The sequence below is a fragment of the Sceloporus occidentalis genome, unplaced genomic scaffold (assembly GCF_023333645.1).
Source record: "Sceloporus occidentalis isolate IW3139 unplaced genomic scaffold, rSceOcc1.0.p SCAF_3, whole genome shotgun sequence".
Classification (NCBI taxonomy): Eukaryota; Metazoa; Chordata; class Lepidosauria; order Squamata; family Phrynosomatidae; genus Sceloporus; species Sceloporus occidentalis.
In genome coordinates, this window is record NW_028316983.1 from 187,921,492 (window position 1) to 187,947,270 (window position 25,779).

Here is a 25,779-nt window from a genome sequence, read left to right on the forward strand (position 1 = left end):
TTATGTAAGAAGCATGGTCATTACTGACACCATTTATTTAAAGTCATGAAATGCCAGCAACAGAACAGACTGAGTTGGCACATCAGGCTGAACAAATACGTGATTGCAGCCATTTTTCCATAGGCTATGGGCAGCAGCACTGAATTACATGTTGAGGCAACAATTGATTTTTCACCTTTCTGACAAAGCTATCAGACACAATAGAAAGAATGGAAAGCTACTGAACTGGTAAAAACCATGCAAGAGTTAACAACAGATGATGCATGAGTAGGTGTGTAATAAATATCTTGCTGACAATATTAGAGAAGAGAGGAATCTCACCTTATTTTACCAATAGTTAGATGGTTTTTAAAATGGATTTTTGCAACACAACAATTAAGACTAGTTTGAAATATCAACCTGCTGCCACTATTGAGTGGCTGCATAGTGTAGTGGCTTTAACGCAGATCTTTTAAAATCTGGTCTGGCTTCCTTGCTGGCTCCAAATGAGAGTTCGTATGAACCAATTTTTCAGCATCTATGAAGCTCGGGAGTTAAGAAATTTATTTCACACCTAGATAGAATTGAAGTCTATTGTTCAGCTTCATCTTCCATTAGTTCAATTCTGCGTGGCCCATATAGTAGAACATAAGCTATATGCCAGTCTCCACCCCCAGATAGCCTCAAGATATCTTCAGGTGTAACAATGCTGACTTTGTCGTCATCAAATTTAATCCATTCATCTGTGAATAGAAATAGAGCACTAAGTTATTATTGATCTATTATTGATTCCAATTTACCAAGTTAGTGTTCTAGTGCAGCCACATTATTCAAAGTAAAGGAGCAATAAGACAAAGGTACAATGTATTCAGTTCCGCTAACACACAGTACATTACCGGGGTTCCAGATGTTAGACTGATTAATATGTCTAAAAGAGCATGACCAAAACGATCATAACAGAAGTCTCTATATTGTAGTATACAAGTCAGAGTTTGAGGGACTTCAGGAATCTTACAGCTCTGCTTTGCTAAAAGGAAAATCTGTCCTTAAGATTCTGGCAAATTACATTAGGTAATGTATATACTCATATATAAGTCTAGAAATTTAGGTCAAAAACCTGTCGATTTATCCATGGGCCAATGTAAGTACTGTATCTTAACTCTTATTTAACAGAAGGAACCATACCCTGGTGAAAGGCAAGAGTATAATCTGTCCTGGAAGCACTGACCCTCTCTACTCTCTTGTCCATCCAACCTTAAGAAGTGAGCACAAAGATTTATGCCGGCTGGAATTTTGGATATTCTTTGACATTGTTTTGCTTTGCTTCATTCTGGGCGCCACAATTCAAAAAGGACATTGAGAAACTGGAGCGTGTCCAAAGGAGGGCGACAAAAATGGTGAAGGGTCTGGAGACCATGCCCTATGAGGACCAGCTTAGGGAGCTGGGGATGTTTAGCCTGGAGAAAAGAAGGTTAAGAGGTGATATGATAGCCCTGTTTAAATATTTGAAAGGATGTCATATTGAAGAGGGAGCAAGCTTGTTTTCTGCTGCTCCAGAGAACAGGACCCGGAACAATGGATGCAAGCTACAGGAAAAGAGATTCCACCTGAACATTAGGAGGAACTTCCTGACAGTAAGGGCTGTTCGGCAGTGGAATGCACTTCCTCGGAAGGTGATAGAGTCTCCTTCCTTGGAGGTCTTTAAACAGAGGCTGGATGGCCATCTGTCAGGGACGCTTTGATTTGGATTTCCTGCATGGCAGGGGGTTGGACTGGATGGCCCTAGTGGTCTCTTCCAACTCTACGATTCTATGATCCTTTAGGTCCTTTGTTATTATGTCCTTACGTTTTACCCTCAACTTATCCAAGGGTCATATCAAAATCCATAATTTTGGCACTTAAATCTGACCCCGACTTATACATGAGGTTGACTTATAGTCAAATATATATAGTAATTGCATTGGCCCAGTTTTCTAAAGAAATGTATTGTTCCAACTGGAGAAAAACTGTTTGCAACACTTAGAGCTTGCAAATTCCAGTGCAGAACTAACGTTTACTGCATACATGGTCACCTCAGTGTTCCCTAGCTCCAAAGGTCTTTAAAACTAACACACTCCGTTGTTATAAGGTAGTTTTATATGGACTGATTTGGCCCTTTGACTACAGAAAACGTTGATGCACTTTAGCTGTATTCTGAGGGTACTAAATTGTATCGAACATGCAGTCATATGTCTGGAAATGTGACATAGGGTTTGCAGAAACTAAAGCATAACTCAGGTACTTAAATTTTGACTTTGCCTTCATTTAGTCTTATTGGTGTGTGACTCATATTCTAGTAGTCCTGAACTTTTACTCAGAAATCAGATTCGTGTTTCATTTTAAAATCTCTCAATGCTTTAGCAAGCTTAAGTGTTAACACTTAAGTCTTGTCTTAAAGATTATTTATTGTAATTTATGTATTATTGGGGCAGTAGACTATGTTCCCCCATTTCATCATTTTCTTTGCTTTTTCTTAAGAACATTCAGGTATACTTGTTAGACTCAGTGTTCCACCCATTGCATTTAAATGGTATTTTAAAACTAGCTTTTAAAACTGAAGGTTTTTAAAGAACAGTCTGAGGATGCTATGTTGTAAACTGTTTTGCTTTTTATATTTTAATAGTATCTTTTTCATTTTGAATAACACTGTTACACTGTTATTTTGCTAACATTGCCTCAGTACCTTGTTTTCTTTTAACCCAAGATACATAGTGTCCAGAAGAACTAGATCTTCCCTGATGTGTTAGCACTGCCTGCAGGTCATAATAACCACAGTTACTGGAGCCAATATCTGGAAGGATAAAGAGAGAAAACACCACAGTGTAACCACAGAAAAACACACTTTGCACTTGGTTATCTATGTCCTTTTGTTACCCTCATGAAAAACTTCAGAATTAGAGCCCCAGAAAAATCAAACTAAGGTTTTTAACACAATTTAGTTCTAAACCAATGTCAGTTGGGGTTTTACCACTAAATCCCAGTCCACATACATTTCCATGGAAGCAAGCATCCAAGGTATGTAAGTACACAAAGGACAATATGAAAGGAAGAATGGTTTGCAAAATTAAGCTGAGTGTCTGCTGTTGAGGAACTGTACAGACATACATAGCAAATGGAACAATGTTACATGAAATGCTAACAAAGATCAACATGAATATGGTTCCTCATTTCCAGTTGCACAAAATATCTACAATGAGCTAAATCATACAGATGAATAAATCCACAAGGCTGAAATTGGCCTACGCCCCAAATCCAGCTTGTAAACAGTCTATTTTATGTATTGTTCAAGAATAAGGAACTGGCCTTGCGCACCTCAAAACAAGGTGTAAATCAACCCAAAACATGGATTCAAACATCTAGGGGAGTCTGCTCTGTAAGATGAAACTCCCAAATGTGTTTCTAGACACATTCAAATATATCAACCTGTGCCCATTGGAACAAAAACCAGCTCAAAATTAAGCAACTGGTCTTGAGCACCCAAAACAAGTTGCGAGTTGCTTCTAAACCAGGAAAGTCTCTGTGGGATGGAATTCAAATGTTTCATGTCATAGAAGAGACTCTTCTAGATGTGACATAATTTGGGCTGACGTGCTGCTTGTTTCGGGTATGCAGGACCAGTTTCTTAATCTGAGGCTGACTTTTGTGCAAATAGGCATAGGTTGGTATGTATGAATGGCCTTCAGTTCAAATCAAAATGAGCTTTTCATAGAGAAGACTCTCCTGGGTCTTAAGATGCTGGATATGAGGTGCAAGGGCATTTTGATCTCATGTCCTTATTCATTTGTACGATTTCACAGTATTTCCAAATAGTGACCACATAAGGAACTGTAGCCTGATGAAAATAAGTCACTGACTACATTATTTTTGTTCAAATCAATTACCTGCAGCAGAATACTAAAACAAGTAAACTTCCACTTGCCCTTCAGTAAATAAGTGTCAAAATAAAATTTATAAATAAAAGTTCATAAGAAAATTGAATAAAAAACATTATCAGTGTCAAGAAAAATGAAATCATAACACTGTAACACAGTGCACACAGCTGGAGAAGTAATATACGGAGGGTCCTTGTTATCCACTGAGGTTTGGTTCCAAGACCCCCCGTGGATAACAAAATCTATGGATGCTCAAGTCCCACTAAATACAATGGCACAACAAAGTGGCGTCCCTTATATAAAATAGCAAATTCAAGGTTTGCTATTTGGAATTTATACTTTTTTTAAAAAAAAATTTAAAGCCGTGGATGCTTGAAACCATGGATAAAAAAATCAGTGGATAAGGAGGGCTGACTGCATATGCTATAAAAATAGGTAAAGGTAGTTTCTTGACATAAATGTCTAATTGTAACTGACTGTAGGGGCGGTGCTCATCTCCGTTACTAAGCCAAAGATCCAGCATTGTCCAAGGCCTGCTCTGGTGGTCATGTGGCCAGCATGACTGTGCCGAATGCTGTTACCTTCCCAGTTAAGTGGTACCTATCTATCTACTTGCATATGCATGCTTTTGAACTGCTAGGATGGCAGTAGCTGGGACTAGTGAAGGGAGCTCACTCCATCATACAGCACTCAGTCCTTGAACTGCCAACCTTCTGATCTTCAGATCATTAGAACTGGCGTCTTAACTGCTAAGCCACTGCATCCCTTGTAAGTTTATAAGCTATTACTTGAAAGAAAAAATAGCTTCCTAATCACTCATTTCTGCTCTTCCATGCTCCATTTCTATAGCATTTATGAGCTTTGAAGCCTTTTGCTAATTATTTACTGCAAAACAGTATATGTCATTTAACATAAGCTTACATCTTCACTCTAGTATTCCAAAATATATACTGCATTTTATATTCAGAGAAATTAATGAGAATAATAAAGTCTTCTGGTTGTTTAAAGTTCCTTCTATTAGTGAATATTGTCTTATGGTAATTAAAGTGCGATTTTTAAAAAGAACAACTTGAAATTTGGGGACTATACCTCCTTCAGTGTCCACTTACCATCAGAAAAGGAAAACGGCTCATATTTAACTTCTTTCTGTGCACCATCACCTTTACTAGACTTAAAAATTAACATGGTTTTAGTTTAAATGAGTTAATTTAATGTAAGGTAACATTAAAAATACAATCAAAAGATAACCCTAACAACTGATCCAAGTGCCTCATTCCCAATAAGAAATCATTTAAATATAAAAACAAGTCTTTAACCCACGCTATGTGTTATGGCTCATGGGAAATTTCCTTTTGTCTGGCAGGGTCAGGGAGAGGCTGCAGGAAGATGTGAACATTCAGAAACCCTAATCTTCACATATTCTCTATGATACACACAGTTCTCTGGGGGAGTGGGGATTCTAGATTCAGACCATCACTAAACAGTTCATATTTCCAATCTAATTTCAATGAAGTTTTACTGTTCTGATAATTTCTGATTGAAGTCCATTCTAGCTTCACTATTATATAATAACCACTGTGAAGAATTCCTGAGTTTATTTTGGTTCCCTCTGTCTAAGGCAATATATAGACCATATGATACAACTGCTTGCTGGGCCAATTTCATTCCCCTTTGCTAAAATTCGTGCACCAGAGGAAGAAACCTTGGGGGTTTTTTCCCTTTAAAAAGGAATTTGTTCAGTAAAGGTAGGTGGACATGGAGTGTATGCCTTGTTTAAGAAGAAGAAATGTTTATTGATTAGCCCTTAGGCCACTTCAAAATAACACAAAATAACACTAAAACAAGTAAAACACACTATAAAATCCTATAGAAATTCTATAGCAATTAGAAAAGAGCTAAAATGTAAAAACATAGAATCTGAAAGCCTTGTTTAAGAATAAAAATTGTGTTATTGGAAGCCTGCTTAGCTCCTGAACAAGGTATTCATTCTCCATCAAATTTGTTTTAAATGAGAACTATCTTGTTAAATGAAAGACACTCCCTTTAAAAAACAAATTATGATGGAGTACCAAGGAATATAGCGCTCAGGGAGTTGGGAAGAGGGAGCGGCACACCTATGACCCCTGGCAGATACAGTGCCCATCTTTGCCACAGGGGTTTAACAACAGTTTATTACAGCAAGATTTTTCTGTCAAAATATAAAACATCAAAGTTTTATCAGCCTTTAATTCTAAAAAGGTTGCACTTAACACTGCATGTTTTTTGTTTTGTTTTGTCTGGCACTGGCAACTGGATTTCAAAAGGGATTTCAATGTTCTGTTTAAAGCATTACCAACACAAAGAAATCTGAAAATTGCATATTATTTCAGACACTGGTTCAACCCTCAGCATGTCCTTCAAGCCTGCACATATGTTTCCCCTCCTCTGAACAGCAGTCCTAAATGTGCCAAGTTAGAAGCTCAAACTCCAAAAATAAAAGTCAAGTCAGAAACATAAGTGATGGAGTTAGTCACTTTGCTCTGGACAAGTAGGATTTCTCATAAGCTTTTCTTTCTTGTGAAACTAATGTGAAGTTTGGGAAAGGAGAAAGAAGTGAAACTCGTTATCTATATAAAAACGAGTGTGGCCGCAAGGATTTACTAGACACCACAACAACTCATCATACCTCAAACTGATTTGAAATTATTACTGTTAAAAAGTTCAGCATGGTATACTTCCGCAATAAGAGTTCACCTACACACAACCGACTAGAATTTAAGGTTTAAAATTTAGTAAACTGATATAACAAACTTAATGGGATCACCTACATTTTTTGTCTGTTGATTTACTTTTTTATCTTCCAAATCCTTGAATTTTGACCGGTAGGGAACCATCTTTTCTTGAAGTTCTGGTGTACATAATTCATATACATCCAACATAAGAGGAAACTTAACATCCTAAGGGCAATTAAAAGAAAGGTTTAATGTTTAGCTAATCAACACCAGAGACACTATTGTCCACTACTATTTTAAATGCAATTCATTTAACATGTTTAAACAAGTATTTTCAATAGAGACCTAAGATATTTTTTTTAATGTCTCACTTTATACCAAGTTCGAGTATGGGTCTACGTAACATGATATTATCCTCAATGACTGGTAGTATCTTTCCTGAGTTTCAGAGAATTAATTTTCCTGCCCTATACTGACACACCAGAGTCAAAGCCTGGAATGTCTTGAATGCAAATCATGTTCTCTCCCACAGAGATATGGCCCTAAAAATGTGAAGACTTGCGGGGGAAAATTGAAATACTAGGCATGTTTCACCACATTTATTCCCAAGCTTTAAGCAGACTGTATCATAGCATACAATAGTGCTGAGTTAAGCTGCAACATTTGCATAACAGTTCGTAATACTATGCCTTTCATAACCACTTGCCAGAGAAAGGGAGTTCATAAATTCAGATTCAATAAACACAGTAGAGCCTCGGTATCTTCGGGGATCCGTTCTGGACCATGCTCATCCCCCGCGTATACTACAATCCATGAATACTCAAGTCCCATTGTCCATAATGGTGGCACAGCCACATACACACGCTGCCACTGGGGACAATGCGGGCTTGCCATTCACGGATGCTCATATCTGAGGATGGCATGTCTGCGGATATCGAGGTCCCACTGTAAATAAAAATCCAGTCCTACAAACTTAATTACCACATTTTCTAGCAGAAGAATCTTGAACCTAATCAAGTAGAAGGCATGAGTATGGTGATACAGCTTTCACTTTCATTACAGACAGAAGCTTGGTGACTCATGGGACTGGCCAATCACGAGGCTGACTGAATACCAAAACCTACGGAATCTGAAATACACTACCTTGAGAACTTTGGCATTCACAGATTCTTTCTCTTTGTAGAAGAAACGAACCATCTGAATAGTCAGGTAAGCAGGTAGGCGACTTATTTTTGACTAGAAAAATAAGTCAATTGATCAACAAAACATGATAAACAGTCAATTCTTAAGCTGCAAACACAGACACTCAAGGTTTCAATGAAAAGAGGTTAACAACAGCAAATTATCCATGACTGGACTGGGATGAGCATGCCCCTTCTGGCTTTGCTGCAGTGGGGGCAACTTCTTCTTCAGAGGGCCACTAGCACTAAATAGAAGGGTAAGTGCACCCCTCCAGGTATTACCATGGTGGCAGTTTCGCTTTCAGCAGGAGAAGGCAACTGCCAATGCAAAAGAAAAAGGGCAAGTACACCCTCTTGGCCACTGCCACCCCCACCCCTGTGCACACCAAGTGGGTAAGGATGCCACTGATGTATGTTAGCTCACAGATACTACTGGGTCTGCAAAGCCCAGCTGTGACAGCCACCAGGCTATTTTTCTCTATGCAAGGGAATGGAATGATTCCTCCACCCTTTTCCAAGGATTCCGGGGGACAACGGAGACAACAGGACTCTGCTTTCATAGGTGGAGCTTTCACCCCATCACTTTTCATGTAGAGCAGCATCTCTTCTCCACCCCCAACTTTACAATAAATAGCGACTTGCAGTTCTATGAACCACTGTGAAACTGTGAAGCCAAAGGCATTCATGGCCGGCACTGATGGTTTTTTGTGGATTTTTCGGGCTATGTGGCCATGTTCTAGCTCACAACTGGGAATACTAATTATATTTTGCCTTTATATGCAATTATAAGGCACTCAACACAAGAGATAACCAAGGCTACTTACAGATTTTATGTAAAGGGCATTTCTTTGCAAGGTTGGAGACAGTTTAGTAATTTCTTCTTGAAGGCGCTGAAACAGAAACATAACATTATATCATATCACGTCAGATTATCATCTCAATTTTTAAACCTGCCCTTGCAAAGCTTTTACTTCAATTTCTATTATGTGTAGCATCAGTCAAGACAAAGTTCTTCTGGCAGAACTAAAAGGGGAAGAGTTCTGCAGGAAGGAGGATGGGGAAGTAATGAAAGACTCTCAGTGAGTAGAGTGCACTCTTCCCATCTGCAGTGGTTCCATTCAGGGTGGCCTCGCTGATAGGAAAAATATGGGAGTTCAAGCCTATATTAGTCACTGGATTGTGACATGCACATGCCTGCATTGGCACAGTTGCATGCATGTACTACCATTGACTAATCTGGGGCAGACTGATCTGAAGGAGCTCCAATCAACAGATGGCTAGCCTGTGTGGGCCTACTGTATTTCCAGGAGCCCCCAGGAACACCAGCGATAAGTTCTTTGTTTTGTTCTCCCACCCTCTGCTCTCTGTAAAGAAAAGGATGGAGATACAAAACAATTTCAGATTGTTTCCACAATTCCTGAAACTACTAACTGAAAGAGAAATCCTGGTATCTCCAATCAGACTCGAAATAAGAGTAGGAATTTCTTGGCTAAGTTTATAGATTCAGACCTTCTGGATTAGGCCTACAAATCATCCTCTCTCTGTTTACAATCCGGTGCATAATCATGGCTATCTCAAAAACAGTTCCACCATTAGTACCCTCTGATAAACAACCCATACTAAAACCATGTATGCAATATTTTATTCTGTTGCCCTATTTCAATATTGGTATTCTTATTAGCATCAAATGTTCACTTAGTCATACTCCAAGATTATCTACAGCATATGGAAAGAGGGAGTGACAGAAATAAGATGCAAAATCATGGTGATATAAAAAGCTGCTTAAATTCAAAGCAAGGAACAGGTTTATTCAGCAAGATTTTTAATAATTCCCACTAAGAAGTTAATGTCCCCAAATGCCTATCACAAACTGCTTTTGTATTTTCTCAGTTTCAAACAAAACAAACAGCTTCATTTATATACTGCGTCAAACCGAACTAGCAGTGTCTAAGCGGTTTACAACTGTAAGTTAATTGCCCCCCAACAAGCTGGGTTCTCATTTTAACGACCTTGGAAGGATGCAAACCTGAGTCAAGCTTGAACCCTGGCTAGTATTGAACTTGCAACCTTATGGTTTTGAGTGAGTGGCTGCAGTACAGGCATTTAACCACTGCGCCACCAAAAGCCATCCAAAGCAATTCAAGGGGATCTACTGACACTGGAGTCTGAAGCCCCTTAGGGATTACAGGACTAGTTTTGGTATGTTTTAAAAATCAAAATTTAATCAAATGATCTACAATATTACTGCTAATACCATCCATAACCCTTTCTGGCTTGTTTTGAAGCTAGGGCCTTTCAAATACCTTTTCTATAGAAAGAAAGCTCTCCTAAAGATACTAGAAGTTGCTCACCAATTTAAGACCTGTGAAAAGATATTTAACTTCTTGATTGATAAAACAACTAAGCTGGAGTTGATTCTCTGTTCCTTTTGTGACCTCCTCCTCTTCTGCTTCTGTACATTTCATGCTTTACATAACATTAAGGATAAAAATTGTGAAGACACGTGTTACTGCTCCATTTTAAAAGTTATAGAGCTTAATGTAATATTGAAATGTGTCAACAATGCTTAATTCTTTTTTCAGGAGTTAAGTTCAGTGTTTATATTAACTGTTTTAATTGCAGTGACCAGCTGTTTTGCTTGTAATCAGTACAAGATACGTTTGTGCATCATGACATTTAAAAAAACATAGTTTCAATGCAAAATGGCTGTTCTGTTACATTCTTTTTTTAAAAAAAAACATAGCTCCCACTTTCTGAAATTTTCTTAATTTACATTTTTCATTTCCATCTATCTATTGCTTTGTAAACTACACAGGCAATAATCACAAACAAGCTAGCGAGCATTATTCCTATGAAAACAAAATTTACAAATCCCAACTCTGCCTATATTATCATGACCACCCCTTCTGTATTTGTATAGGATACGTAGTTTCAAATTCAATACTGAAAAACTGATCAATCAAGCTCTTCTTTTTAGGAGGTGCTGCAGCTGCTCCTGAAGCTCCAGAGTCAGTCTGTGAAAGAAAGAAAGAAAGAAAGAAAGAAAGAAAGAAAGAAAGAAAGAATTTTTTAAATTTTAAATTTCTGTAAGCCACAATATATAGGTTGCTAACTCCTTTCATTCCTACAACTTAAGTATTCTATTGATTAGAGCTGCGTATAAGTCTCAGTTTGGACAAAAGGGGGTAGGGCTGGGGGGGGGGCTCTCTGAGAACCATCCTACAACATTTGGGATAAAGAGGAGAGAGAGTACATTAATAAGACCAGGTTTCATGAACATGTCTAGTGGTTCTCTACATTCAAAAGCCACTGATTGCCAACTCTTAATAATTACACTTTGCACTCATGAATTCATATTTCTACTGTGGCTACTCAAAAGTACTCTCATGTATTTCAATATGCAAGTGTTAGCGTGTAAAGATTCCAACCCCACAGTATATGGTATACGGTTTCTCTTATGCCATAAAATATACATTTGAGAAGTCTCTACAATTTCACTAACACTTCAGCTTTTCACTAAGCTTTTAGGAATGTTATTGATTAAAGGCTAAAAGGTTAAAAATTTGGGGAATGAGAAAATAGTCAAAACCCTGGCTAAACAGAGTTTGTGTGCTAGTTTATGTGCTAGTATTTTCTTCCCCTTATACAGTAAAAGTAACTTACTTCCATAACTGTATCACCTTCTATCCCTTCTAGCTTCTGCTGCAGTACTCGCATCATCTGTACCCAACATTCATTGGCATCCTATGTAAGAAACAGATCAAAAGCCAATATATGACATACTGATAGTTTGAAGTTGACAAAAATAATGCAAATAACGTAGACTTAGGCATATTTAAATGAACAGGATTTAAGATAGTCACGATAATTTGTGTGCCAGTGATTTAAATGGAACTCTATCTGCAATGGAGAATGGATCCAACTGACTGGATACAACTACAAACATTTGAATCTGAAGCAGCCTTGGTAACAAACTTCATAGGCTGAAAATGCTGCTGTTCAATGGCAGATTGATAAATGGAAATACATCTTTGATCCAGGACATGATCCTGGATGAGCATGCTGATCTGGCTTGTATTAGAGAGTTGGCTGGATGAAGGTAGAAGGGTTAATCTCCCCCAGCTTTATCCACCTGTGTTCTCTAGGGCAGCTGGCAAGGCCTGGAGGGTGGGGAAACAGAGTGGCAGTGATCTATCAGGACGCCATGTCTCTGTCCCACAGTCTGCTGTGTGAGGGTGTGTTCTTGAAAGTGGATGGCTGGGACAGAATCTGATCGTGTACCACCCAACCCTATTCTCAATAGTATTCCTGTCTGTCCCAGCACTGATGTTGGAATCCCCTCATCTCTTGTACATGGAGACTGCTATATCTGAAGCAGCTCAAGACTTGGCAGGATGCCAGTAATCTGGGTGTGAAGGAACTTTATGTAGTTTCATTGTTATGAACTGAGCACTACTTGGTGGGGTTTAGACTCACTTTGACTCAGAACCTCTGTAGGAGTGGGGAATCAATTAAAATGGTCTGCCCCAGGAGACTTACGGATCTAGATGTATTCCTGATGGCTCTTAGGGAGTTACCATTTAAGCAAGCTATTAATGAGCAACTGCTTGCAGGAAAGCTTCTTATGGAAATGGAAGGTGCTTTGTTTTTTAATTTTTGCATGCTTTTGAATGATTTTATATATATTTTAACATGTTATTTTAAAGTGATGATTTAACTGTATTGTTTTTAGCTTATTTTCTAAACCACCCTTAATCCAGTAAAAAGGCAGCATATAAATAAATGAAATAAATAAATAAAGTATCAATGTTCTTTAAAAAATGTCCTTCTTTATTTGACAGAAGTCACTAAGGAAGCATACCAGTACAACCACTAATTTCGAGTACACATGAACATATGCATGATGCTATTGCCTCAACCCCTAAAGTTGTGAGGCTTCTTGAACAACACATGTATTCCTTTAGAAAAAAACATGCTATCTACACATTGAAAATGGATGAAAAGCATTTACCTGTTGAAGATACTGGCCCTGATCTCCTTTCTCTGCAAACTGGGGAAAGGCCATATGTAAAAACTGGAGGAGAATGATGGGAGGGATACTAGAAGAGGTCTTATCCATGGAATCAAATAAATCTCTAAGAGCTTAAAAATAAAACAGAATTAGTTTCAAAAAGAGATTAAATATTACATCACAATGTACTAAAATTATAATTAATGCTACCAATTCCATAAAATCCCTTATGCCTATAGTAGAACTTTTCAGTCGAGGACTATTTCTGAATCATCTGCACAACCAGTCTACTACAAAAGAAGGTTGAATACATCACACAGCTGCCAAAGACTACATGGGGAAGCTTAGACCTGAAGCCTATTGTTTGTTACTATTAAACTCACAGAATCAATGGAACTCACAAAATTGCAGACTGATAATTATTCAATTAGCTTGTTGAGACCAAGAGTAGGATTTAAGTCTTACTATATGGCAACATTGCATAATCAATAAATCACTTGCTAATGAGTGCTTTAAAATTTAACACATGCTCCTTAAACCATTACTCTTGCAGCACTACTCTTGCAACACATTTTGTTCTTTTGACAATTGCCACTTCACACCGTCACATTTTAAAGCACAATCTGAGTATCTCAGAAAAATAGGGAAATACTGGTTGACGATGAAACATACACATACATAGTTCAATGACATTTGGTTTCAATAATATCCCAGTGGTCAACGTATATAAAGGGGAAAAACCCTCCTCATACAAAGATTCAAGTAAGCCATTAAAAATGGACCCACATATTTACATAAATGTGCAATTTCCTATCTGCAAGGATTAAAATGGTGTGTCATGATATTATGCCTGAGATTTCAAAGGGAAAATTTATTATGTTCTGAAAGCTATACACTTGAAATTACATTAAAACACAATATAGAAGTAAAAGCATTTTTCACAATTTATATAATATCACAAACGTTATTGATCAGCAAGTGGTTATAAATGTTCTCCTAAACCAATAAACACTACTCACCTGACCTTTTTGGTTTGAATCCCTGATTCAGAAAGTTCTAGAGTTTGATTCTAAGCATGTAAAGATTATAAAATGTACACCACTTTGATCTCAAGGAAAAGCGGTATAAAAATAAACAGTTTATTTATTATTATTATTATTATTAATGTGATATTGACTTAATGTGATGTGATATTATGTATTTACATTTTTTTCCTTTTATTATTTTATATAGCTCCTTGAAGTAGACCTTATAAATACACATATTCCAAAATATGTCGGACTTTCTTAGTAAAGCAACTATCTTTTAGGAATCTTGAAGTATGTCTCTTGCTTATTCTGTGGACTCTCCTGGATTTGCCTCCATTTTTGCTTCTTCTCTTTAAGACTTTGCATATTTGGTATCAGGTCACAAAGCATATGAAAGTATATATAAAATATATGAAAGGAATGTGGGCAAACACACCCACCACTACCAGTCCAGCAGCACTTTAAGTAAACCACCCAAAGAGGAGACATAAACAGCTGCTCTGCATACAATGCCTCTTTTTTCATTTCAATTAAAGGTACAAGTTGCCTCCCAGCCCTCCCTTTAATAAATGAGAAAGAGGATCACCACAGAACAGCCCTATGTTCCTTAACCCTCTGTGATGGTCACAGAACCAATTTTATACTTCCCTGACAGATGCAGCTAAATGCAAGCTGCTCAACAGTTTTGTTTTGTTTTGCTAACTTAACACTGAAACATGGAATTTATCCAGAGATTACCATTTTGGATAAAAAGTTCAACTTTAAATAACCAAACAAAACACATTGTTTTGTTTTTTAATGCTGGTTTCTATAACAGCTTAAGAAAGCAGGATCAGTATAATCACACAATTGGATCAAATATGATACATCCTTGCAAGTGGTCCTAAGCCAGGACAATGCCAAAAAAATTCAGAAATATTACTCAATAGATTTGTTTTGAAGGAGCAAAAAAAGGAATGGCTTTTAAACCTTTAGAAACAGCAGGCACATTCAAACCTGTACCTTTACTTCTTTATTTTTTCTTTTTCTTTAAATGGAGTGACATATATCACAAATGGGGGGGGGGGGGGAGAAAACAAAGTGGTCAAGCAGTTGCTATATTCCAAAGTGCACTTTCTAGTTCAGAGTAACCTTAGACTTTTAAAAGCTTCTCTTTACATCTGTAAGTGGCAATTTTGTGGCAACGGACATTATTTTGATAAGCTACATTTTAAAGAGCGCAAGTGCAGTAGCCTAGAGTTCAAAAGGACACTTGATATTTGAAGTGGTGCTAGAGAGATAGAAATTTGAATATAAAAGAGGGAAAAAACACTCTTGCATGAACAGAATTCTGTATGCTTTGTTCCAAGTAACCAAAAGGAGCTTGCACATTGCTGTTCTGATACAAACCTGCAGTAATATACTGAGCCGAGGCCATTTCCCCTGAAGCTCTTAAGGCACCAGCATACCTAAACAAATATTTAAAATAAATTTAGTTCAGCTTTAGAAGCAATAACACATACAAATAACACTGAAGTGGACTTCAGCAAGATGAGCATCTTCTGTGCACTTGTCGCACAGCTATTTTGTGGAAAGGTAGAAACTTTGACAATTCTTACTAGCATTATTATTTTTAATAGGAAAAGGTCATGTAGATGTGAGCATAAAAAGCCATTTTGGATCCTATTTTGGAACAAAGGTGAGATATAAATCAAAGCAAAATAAAATAAGTGTATGCAATGCTTCTAAAGCATTATAAGGTCCATATATCTTCAAATTTGATAAACTTGCTTCTCCCTTGCAGCTGAATTCAGTGAGATGAGGGTTTAACTTATCACTGCATTGCTTTGACCTATTCAGGGAACTGGAAAGGAGAGCATACATTTCTTTCGAAATAGAATCTCTCCAGCTATGCAGATAAGCCAGCCAATCATTTTTAGACATAGTGAGGGTAATTCAAGAATGAGAAGGGGGTCTCAACAGCACAAAGAAATATGGGTAACTTTATATCTGTACTAACAACTTGTGCACTTTAATATCCCATGCCATTTCCTCTTCCATCACTTCTGCCAGCTCAATAAATCCCCCAAATATCAAATAATCCTCTACATTTTGCAATCATTTATTTTTTAAAAAATCACCTTGTTTGATGCATTTTAAAACAATTGTAACTGTTAGGTACAAAGTATGCTGAGTCATGTAGCAGTCATGACCTATCATGACTTACTTTTCTTTTCATTAAAATGTTTGGGGAACATTCAAAGTACAGTCAAAATGAAGGTTCTGATAAAAGTCAAGAACACGGATCCAAATTCCACTTGTACAGCAGGGATCTCCAACCCTTCCTTTCTCTAATGCATCATCCCCTTGCACCTCCTGAAAGGTCACATCAAAGGGCCAGTAGATTGAAACGCTGAAGAGGCCCACAGGAAAGGCAAAAATTAAGAGACTGCTGTATGCAAGGAGTGAGTTCCACTTCCAGAAAGGAACTTTTTGATCTAAATTAAGGATTTTAAGAACAGCTATTCCTACAAAAGATTGTTGGAATGCTTTTAAAATATTGCAGATCCCCTTTTATAAATAAATGAGTTAAACAAGTCATTCATTAGATTCCTACATCTGTAAAGTGCTAGCAAGACTAACCTTTGCCTATTCTGCTTCTTGATGAATTCACAAAGACCAGGAGCAAAGTGGCAGTAAAGAACACACAGAAGTAACATTAAGCATGAAGACACTCTTTTCAAGGCATGGCAAATTCATTTTGTACCAACTACTTAATATTAAAGTACTAGTATATCAGTTACTTTCATATCCCATGATATAGTACATTAGGATTTGTCAGGCATAAGTATTCTTACAAAGCAATATAAATGTACTGAATCTATCACATTCTTAACAGCTAACAAGATGCTGAAAATATTACAGAATAAATTATGCAAGAATAGTTTTATAATAATTACAGTATACAATGTGATTTGTCCAGAAGTAGATCTTATTCCAGAACTGAATGATTATAATTCTACCAATAATTTCATCTTATGTTGTGCTTTAGTTCCCATCAATACAGTGGGCCCTTCTCTTACACGGAGATCCGTTCCAGACCCCCCCCCCCCCGCGTAAGAGAAAAAGCCCCATAAGAAACAATGGGTCTCATGCCTATGGGGTGCCACGGGGTGCATGCCACGGGCGCATGCCCCATTACTCCTTCCGGGGCGCAAGAGGCTTTTTTTCCGGCGCAGCCGCATATGACGCAGGCCCACTGAATAATTTTCATGTTAGAACAGTAGCAACCCAGTCTCAAAGTACTGGCATTTCATAACTATTTTGAACAGTTAAATTGAGAAACATTTAATAACATTAACAATATTTTATATAGTTATAAAACCTACCTCTTGAGGGCCTCTTTCAGTTCTGGCACAGAGCGAATACACTGAACCGTAGCATTCATATAACAAGTATTCCCAAGATTTGTTAAGCCACACGGTAACTCCATCTGTCACAGAAATATATAAGTGCTTGAAAATTTTAGAGAGACCTGTTACTTTAATACTTTTCTTCTAGGAATATATTCTCAACATCATGGTTCAACAGGTTTTTTTATGAACTTGGCAGTTATCTTCTGAGGCTTAGTTGTACGCCTTACCACCAATTTTCTCCAGGAGTTAAGATCAGCTTTTTAAGGCAGACACCAAAAGCACTATGATATTGGCTTTAAAAACATTTCTCTTTTTTAAATCAAAGGATTAAATTTGCTGCTTTTGCTTTTCTCTTTTAATTTTGGTATTGTTTTGTATGTTATTTTGTAAAATGCCCTCAGAACCATCCTCAGGGCCCAAATGATAGTTTGCGGAAGCATTCTGAACTAGAAGAAATTGGTTATTTATGATTATCTTATCTAAGACAAATCTGTAAGCCATCACAAATAAACCAACTTCATCTAGTTTGGAATGTTTCAGACCTTTAACTAGAACATGCTACTCTCAAAGTACAACAACTTTACTAAATACCAGTTCCTTTTCAGGCACAATTTGAAGTGCTGGTCATTGTGACATCACATAAACTATAACTGTAGTTTTTGTTTGTATATTATAATGTAATATAATATAAGATGCTAAGTATGATTAGAAGTATATATGATGGTTGAGTGAGAGGTGCCAAACGTTGGGAGAGGCATTTTTGCATGTGGGCAATAACTGGTGGAGAGAACAAAAATAGGTGAAGTTGTCAGAATGTGGAGAGAATGAAGATGTGTTAGTTAAACAGGATTTGGATATGACAGAACACAGTTAAGAAAGGAGGAGAGGAAGACAGACTATAAGACAAGATTGTGCTGTAGCATTTAAACATTGTTGGTTAGCATTATATTCAGTATAAAGGAATGGTGCAATCACTAATGTTCACATGTTGGACAATAAATATTGCATCTGAAGATGTATTAATTAATGTAATAAATATTACAACTGAAGATGTATTAATTAAATAGTATTACATTTGTTATGAATTATAACCAGGGTGAAAGGATGCTTACTGGCTAATAACTATTATCACTGCTCAGAACAGCAGTAGGGAAGTACAGCCCATGAACTGATACACCTACAGACTCCCTTAAATTCCTGGCCCAAACTTTTTTTCAAATATTTTTTTAAAAAAATTAAAACATCCACACACATTGCCTGAGGAGATGGGGGCATTTCCCCACATTTGGGACTCCACAGTCGTCATCATCATCATCATTATTTTCATTATTAAAATTTACAAATCAGATTCTTGAACTACAAAAGTACAATTAAATTCATTAATTATTTCCTATCGTCAAAGTGTTAGTGATGTTTAAATCAATCTAGCTTTCATTTCTGTTTTCACACTTAAACCTCTAACTATATACAAGTTTTCCTATCTATTAAGCTATCTCTTCTATTAGTATATCAATAATTCCGTTCTTCAAAAGTTAGATAAATCAAATTTCCTATTAAATTCTTAATGCTAATCTATGTTATCTTAAATCCAAACACAAAATACATGCCTCACAAAAAGCAATTGGGGCTGTTCCCCTGCTCCCTGGGAAAGAGCCCTGATTGCTTTTTTTTACAAGGAGAGAGTGTGTGTGTATGTCTCTCTCTTTCCCAGGGAGGAGGGAAACTGCCCTGATAGAATTTTACAAGGAGAGCATGCGTGCATGAAGGGGGCTTTGTCATTTACATCCTTTGCTACATGCCCCTAAGTTGTACCCTCGACTTATCCACAGGTCATAGCAAAATCCAAAATTTTGTCCCCAAAACTTGCCCTCGACTTATACATGGGGCCGACTTGTACATGAGTATATAAGGCTATCTGAAAAAACATAGCCTCTCAATATGTTTGCTTCTCAGTGAAGGGGGGTAAGCCCAACTCCTTTTTAAGTTTACAGCACTACTTCTGTAGCTCTGTACATGCTGGCTTCTGGTGAGAAAAGTAAGCAAGTTCGTAATGCATTTGTTTTTCACTAAATATGCAGTGATACAATGTTTTGCAGTAATTCACACTTTGGGACAATAATGAAGAAGCAGACTTACAGCTGAGGCCAACTGTTCTTCTGTCATATCTTCCACAAAGACAGGCCTGGCTACTGGCTCTTCAGGAAGCGCATCAGCGGAACCCATCATTAATAACGTCATCCCCTGTTCAAAAAAAGGCAATAAAGGTTTGTTATTTGCTGTCAAGTTGGTTTCAACCACAGTCACCATATGAATGAGAGACCTCCAGAAACCTTGGTCACCAATATCCTACTCAGTTCTTGAAAACTCAGGGCTATGGCCTTGATTGAATCAGTCCATCTGATGACAGCAATTCAGAATGTTCTCAAGAAGTTTGAAACAAAATACATGATGGTTTACAAATTTCATAAATTTTGGAGCAGCAATGTTTCTCTTAACTAGAATATCAGAGTAATCACTATTGTTAATAAATAAAAGCATCACCTATTAAGTTGGACATCCAACCTCTATCTTAATGTTTACTTCTTCCAAAAGACAATAGAACAAATAACATTAAAAAGTCCAACAGATAGAATCATAGAATCATAGAATCATAGAATCGTAGAGTTGGAAGAGACCACTAGGGCCATCCAGTCCAACCACCTGCCATGCAGGAAATCCAAATCAAAGCATCCCTGACAGATGGCCATCCAGCCTCTGTTTAAAGACCTCCAAGGAAGGAGACTCTATCACCTTCCGAGGAAGTGCATTCCACTGTCGAACAGCCCTTACTGTCAGGAAGTTCCTCCTAATGTTCAGGTGGAATCTCTTTTCCTGTAGCTTGCATCCATTGTTCCGGGTCCTGTTCTCTGGAGCAGCAGAAAACAAGCTTGCTCCCTCCTCAATATGACATCCTTTCAAATATTTAAACAGGGCTATCATATCACCTCTTAACCTTCTCTTCTCCAGGCTAAACATCCCCAGCTCCCTAAGTCGTTCCTCATAGGGCATGGTTTCCAGACCCTTCACCATTTTTGTCGCCCTCCTTTGGACACGCTCCAGTTTCTCAATGTCCTTTCTGAATTGTGGCGCCCAGAACTGGACACAGTATTCTAGGTGGGGCCTGACCAAAGCAGAATACAGTGGCACTATTATTCTCTTGATCTAGACACTATACTTCTATTGATGCAGCCTAAAATAGCATTGGCCTTTTTAGCTGCCGCATCACACTGTTCACTCATGTTCAACTTGTGGTCTACTTGGACTCCTAGATCCCTTTCACACGTAGTTTCATTCAGCCAGGTGTCACCCATCCTATATCTGTGCATTTTATTTTTTCGCCCTAATTGCAATATCTTACATTTCTCTGTGTTGAATTTCATTTTGTTAGCTTTGGCCCAGCTTTCTAGTCTATTCAGGTCATTTTGAATCTTGATCCTGTCCTCTGGGGTATTAGCTATTCCCCCTAATTTGGTGTCATCTGCAAATTTGATAAGTATGCTCCCTAATAGCAACAAATATGACTGTCAATACTATAATATGAAGAAGAAATTTTATATAATTCATAAATGCATGGTTGGCTCCTAAATTGCTCCTCTGTTCAGCTAAGATAGGGATAGGAATTGTGCAGACCTCAGTTTTTGAACTACAATTCCTACTTTTTCCTAATTGGCTATGCTGCCAAGGACTACAGGAAGCTTCAGTTCAACAACCTCTGGAAGGCAATACAACTCCCCACTCTGACACACCAGGAGCGTAACTTATCCCAAAAATACTATTCATCTGCAGCCCTATCCTGCTCCATACCCATGCCATTCCCAAGAGTTTCCCTCATATATGGAGAACATTTTCAGCCTGCAGCCAACAGAGAGAGGCTGAAAAACATCATTCTGTGAATATTAACTATTTTCTATTCATGGAACGATCCAAGGCATAGCAATTATCTAATGCAATTGCTCAGCTATACTTACATTTTTTATTTTGATGTTTCCCCAGTCATCATCCTAATTGAACAAAACAAAATAAATTATTCCCATGGAATAACATTAAGATATCACAGAACTAAAAGACAATTCAAAATTCAAGGCAAGATATTAGCAAGCCTGTGGATTATCATAGCTATGACTCAAGAAGAGTACATAAGAGAAACATCATTTCCTGTCACTTGTCTTTTTTTTTTTTTTTTTTTACTTAAGGGCAGCTCTTCTAGAAAAGCAACAAGCGAACATTTTTGTTGCTCAAATCTACATTAAATAAATATAATATCTAAAATACGATAAGATTATTACCAAACTCTACCTTTACAGTTCCACCTTTCACCATTACTTTCTGTCTGTCAGGCTGAACTCCAGTCAAAGCAAAAAGTTGAGCTTTGAATACCATTGGAGGTTCATCTGTATTCAACTCCACTCCATCAAATTTCTCCTTGCCCCATTTTACATTAACTGTAAAAAAAGGAAAAAAAGAGATTGTCAAAAAAGGTCTTAATTCTATCAACAACTATTAGTCATTAAGATTGCAAACTGTCATATGTAGTTGAGTCCACTAAGATTTTAATTTAACAATACAGCTTCAGTATATAAATGACAGATGAAACAATGTGTTTCAATGGCAGTAACACTGAAATGTCACAGCAGGTCTATAAAATACTGTAAAGTCAGGTTTGTTTAAGTTTTATAATGAAACCTAAAGGATTTTGTAGGTGAGCCAGATCAAAACTCTTTTAAGTCACAACTAAACCTTTCAATAAATAAATAAATAAATAAATAAATAACTATATGGTGCTTTTGGGCTAGATGCTTTGTCATCAGATCTCTTGTTCACTTTTTGCTAAAAGCATGAGGAGCAAACTTGTGGCTGAGGTCCACAAATGGAGTACCTGCATATTTCCAAATAATTTCATCTGCATGACTCATGTGCCACAGATCCATGGGGGCCTTGGCTTCATTCTGTTGTTGGTTCATCAGGTACGCTTGCAGAAGGCAGTTTTCCTTCCCTGGTTTGCCCTTCAGACAAACCAGATAGAGAATCCAGAATCAGTTCTCGATTTCTTTATCTGGTTTGGTTGGAAGGAAATAAACTGCAGGCAGAAATGTGCTCATCCACACAGCATGATAAATCAACTGCAAAGCAGATTTTGATGATTTATTTAGCCATTCCTGTGCAAGCAGGAGCACTGGAGCAATGTGCACCAGCAAGACAAACCAGGGTTTTTCTAGATCCCTCACTTGCCATGTCACGTAAACATATCCACCAACATTTAACAGTAGCATTGGACCTTTGCTTCCAATAATGAACTTTGCAACACATATTGACCGACCTTATAAAATAGGCCCCATCAGAAAAGATTACTTCCAGGGTTGTACATGACATGTTTTATTATTCCTGCAAGCATGTATGTGGCTAATAGTTTGTTACATGCGTCCAACAGAGCAGTTCAGAAGTGGACTGGGAAGATAGGTAACAGTTTCCGCTCCTTTTACCATTGAGTTTGACATTCTATTTTAAGTCTACAAAGCCACCTCTGGGACAATCACTGGAGTCTCACTGTTCACATGGAAGTGCCCAACTAGCCGTGGGCCTCCCCAAGCACCACAGCTGGCTATATCAACCGCTGTATCTCTGCCTGACCCAGGAGACACCCACTGATTTCTGTAGAGACAACCCTAAAGACAATGATAACTGCATCAAATCGTAAGGTGGATTTTTATGTTTTCTTCACAAAATCTGACATTTTATGAAAAGTCTGTATCTATCCCCACGACTATCCTTACTATCCCCTGCCGATACTACCATCCCTTCTTCCATATCAGTTTTGTGCCAAATGAACCAGCACACGTGTTACCTATTCAATTAAGAGTGGGGGAAGTGTCCCAATAGTACTCGGTATGCTTTCCTTCATTATAATCTACTGTTTATATTTAGTATCCCCATGATAAGTTCGCCTTAGGATCCCCGTAAGTCAAAAACAACTTGAAGGCACACAACCACCACCTTCAGCTAGCTCCAGCCAGTGTGACGTAGTGGTTTGAGTGTTGGACTATGACTCTGGCGAACAGGTCTAATTCACTGCTCGGCCATGAAACCTTCTTGATGACCTTGGGTGGGTCACACTCCCTCAGCCTCAGAAAGGGGCACTGGCAAATCCCTCTGAAGAAACTTTGCCAAGAAAACCCCATGATAGGCTCACCTTAGGGCAGCCATAAGTCAGAAACTACTTGAAGGTACACAGCAACAACAGCAAGTTTTCTTATTACATACAAAAATCTCAGAACGGGCAATGATGTTTTTCATGAAACCACTGCAGCTTCTTTTCATCTTCACTGGACTCTTCTACTAGATTTTGCCACATTGTTTCTATTATCCACTGTCAAATCCCAAACTTTCAACATAACTACGGTCCAAATCACACTGCAGAAATAATCCAGTTTGGGACTGCTTTAACTGCCCTGGCTCAATGCTATGGAATTCTGGGAACTGTAGTTTTGCGAGACATTTAGTCTTTTCTATTGAAGAGTTCTGGTGCCAGGGCAGAACTCTTCAAACTGGATTATTTCTGCAGTGTGTTTTGGATCTACTTTATTGTGTCTTTCAAATCCTTTGCACTTGTAATTTTACTTTTTCCCTATACAGTACTTAATAAGCTATTAGCACCAAATACATAGATCATACCAGCAGCCTATTTCTTCCTTCCCATATATTTAGGAGTTCAGTTCATATACAATGGTTGAGTCATTCAGTCCAGAAAAAATAATATCGCTCTTCAGCTAGTGGGGTTGTAACCAATATACTATCTTATCTGCTGATAAGGGCACCACCACCATTTACAGTGGGCCTTCCACATTTGCTGGGGTTAGGAGTGCAAGATCCCTGTGAAAGTGGGAAAACCAACTATTATTTTTACCTGAGAGAACACCTCTCTAGGCATCTCTAGGTCCTCCAGCACAACTCTATGGTCAACAATGCCAGAATGTGACTATAGACTCATGCTGGAGGACCTACAAATGCCCAGAGGATTCTTTTCTTGAGGAACACGACATTATGGTCAACTTCCTGCAGAGTTTCTCTGGAAGACCTAGCAATGCCTAAAGAGAACATATTAATCAAATCTGCAAATAATCTAAGCCGCAAAAGTCAAAGATGCAAATGTGGGGGCCGACTTGTATAATTTTCCTGTAAGGTGAAGCCAGTCCCACGCTGTGGGTTTGCTGCTTAAATTAATGCGCTCGGCCTGTGCTAAAACAGTGCTCGAAATCACCCCAGATGAGAAGGCAATGTATGTGGAAAGCCATTTTTTTCTAGGTAGAGAGAAACTGCCACCGGAAAACAATGAAAACAAAAAACCTATGTCTGTGCCGCAAAGGAGGGCAAGGCACCACAAAATGCAGAACATGCAAGAAAATGAAAGGCATTCCAAATAAAATCTAAAAACAGTCATATAAACAAAAATCCCATGCTTCTTAGTTATGCTTAAAATGGAGGACCTTTTGAAATTGCTCCAGGACAGAAAGCTGAAATGGAGGCCAGGTCCTGCTCAACATGGAGGACCTTTTGCAATCCTCCTGGAGAGAAGGCTGGAATGTAAGAACATCCTGTAGAAGGAAGACTAAGCCTGGTCGCCCTTGTCATGACAAAACAGAGGACCTGGACAGAAGGCTGGGATGGGAGACAGGCCCCGAAAAAGGAGGACCAAGCCTGTTCAATAGGGAGGGCCTTTGGGAACACGTCCTGGAGAAGGAGGAGGAGGAGGGCCAAGTCTGGGCACACCGGGCCCTGCAACGCCCTTTTGGATCTCCTCCTGGACCCAGAAGGCCGAAATGGAGGGCAGGTAATGGGGAAGGAAGAGGGCCAAGCCTGAGCTCCCTGGCCTTTTGGAATCCCTCCTTGATTCAAAAGGCTGTCATGGAGGACAGGTTCTGGGGAAGGAGGAGGACCAAGTCTGGCCACCTCAGTCCTGCTCAAAATGGAGGACCCTTTGGAATCCCTCCTGGACATAATAAAGCCGCCATGGAGGACAGTTCCTGGGGGAGGAGGACGGAGTCTTCCCGCCATGTCCATGCGGGCTCCATTCAAGCCCAGCCACTTTCCCCCAGACGCAGCGGAGCCCAAAGGCCCGAGCACCGGCCTTCCTTCCCAGGAGCGAGGCCTCTGTAGCGAAGGCGGGCTCACCGGTGAAGAGCGGCATGGCGATGGCGATGGCAGCGGCGGCGGTGGGGTCTGCAGCGGGGCCGGGCTCGGGCGGCGCCTCCCTTTCCTTCTCCTCCTCCTCCTCCGGCCTTCCTTCTGCTCCGCCGCCGCCGCCGCCGGGGTCTCATTCAAACCGGCCCCTCAGGATGACGCTGCAAAGGGCCCCGCTGCGCACGCAGCCCTGGAAATGGCGCCTCTGTCATGACGGAGGAGAGGCGCCTCCCTCCTTCTCTCTCGCCTCAGAGGAAGAGGCCCAAAATGGAGTGTCATAAAAGCACAACACACTCCCAGGAATTATGCCACTCCGTCCTCGGCTTCTTTTAGTCCTGCTCGAAAAGGA

The 25,779-nt window shown here is 38.8% G+C and overlaps 1 protein-coding gene across 1 annotated transcript; it reads right to left on the reverse strand.

Moving 5' to 3' along the window:
- On the reverse strand, positions 1-25,613 carry LOC149317240 (ubiquitin carboxyl-terminal hydrolase 14). Its single transcript, XM_089517150.1, has 16 exons — positions 25,422-25,613; positions 21,552-21,697; positions 21,224-21,256; positions 19,353-19,457; positions 17,190-17,293; positions 15,211-15,269; positions 12,794-12,924; positions 11,446-11,526; positions 10,708-10,796; positions 10,134-10,248; positions 8,607-8,672; positions 7,745-7,837; positions 6,698-6,826; positions 5,000-5,060; positions 2,702-2,809; positions 1-722 (listed from the first exon to the last, which is right to left on the reverse strand). Exons 1-16 carry the CDS (start codon positions 25,435-25,437, stop codon positions 571-573), a joined length of 1,488 nt encoding a protein of 495 aa, XP_089373276.1. The 5' UTR covers positions 25,438-25,613; the 3' UTR covers positions 1-570.
- Positions 25,614-25,779: the final 166 nt, after the last annotated feature.

Bases quoted from the DNA above. Each gene is read 5' to 3' on its own strand.
- LOC149317240 (XM_089517150.1), bottom strand. The intron at 7,838-8,606 runs GTAAGTAGCCTT...TTATTTTTCTAG, and splicing joins ATGCCCTTTACATAAAATCT to TCAAAAATAAGTCGCCTACC. The intron at 723-2,701 runs GTACTGAGGCAA...TTCTATTCACAG, and splicing joins TTGGGTTAAAAGAAAACAAG to ATGAATGGATTAAATTTGAT.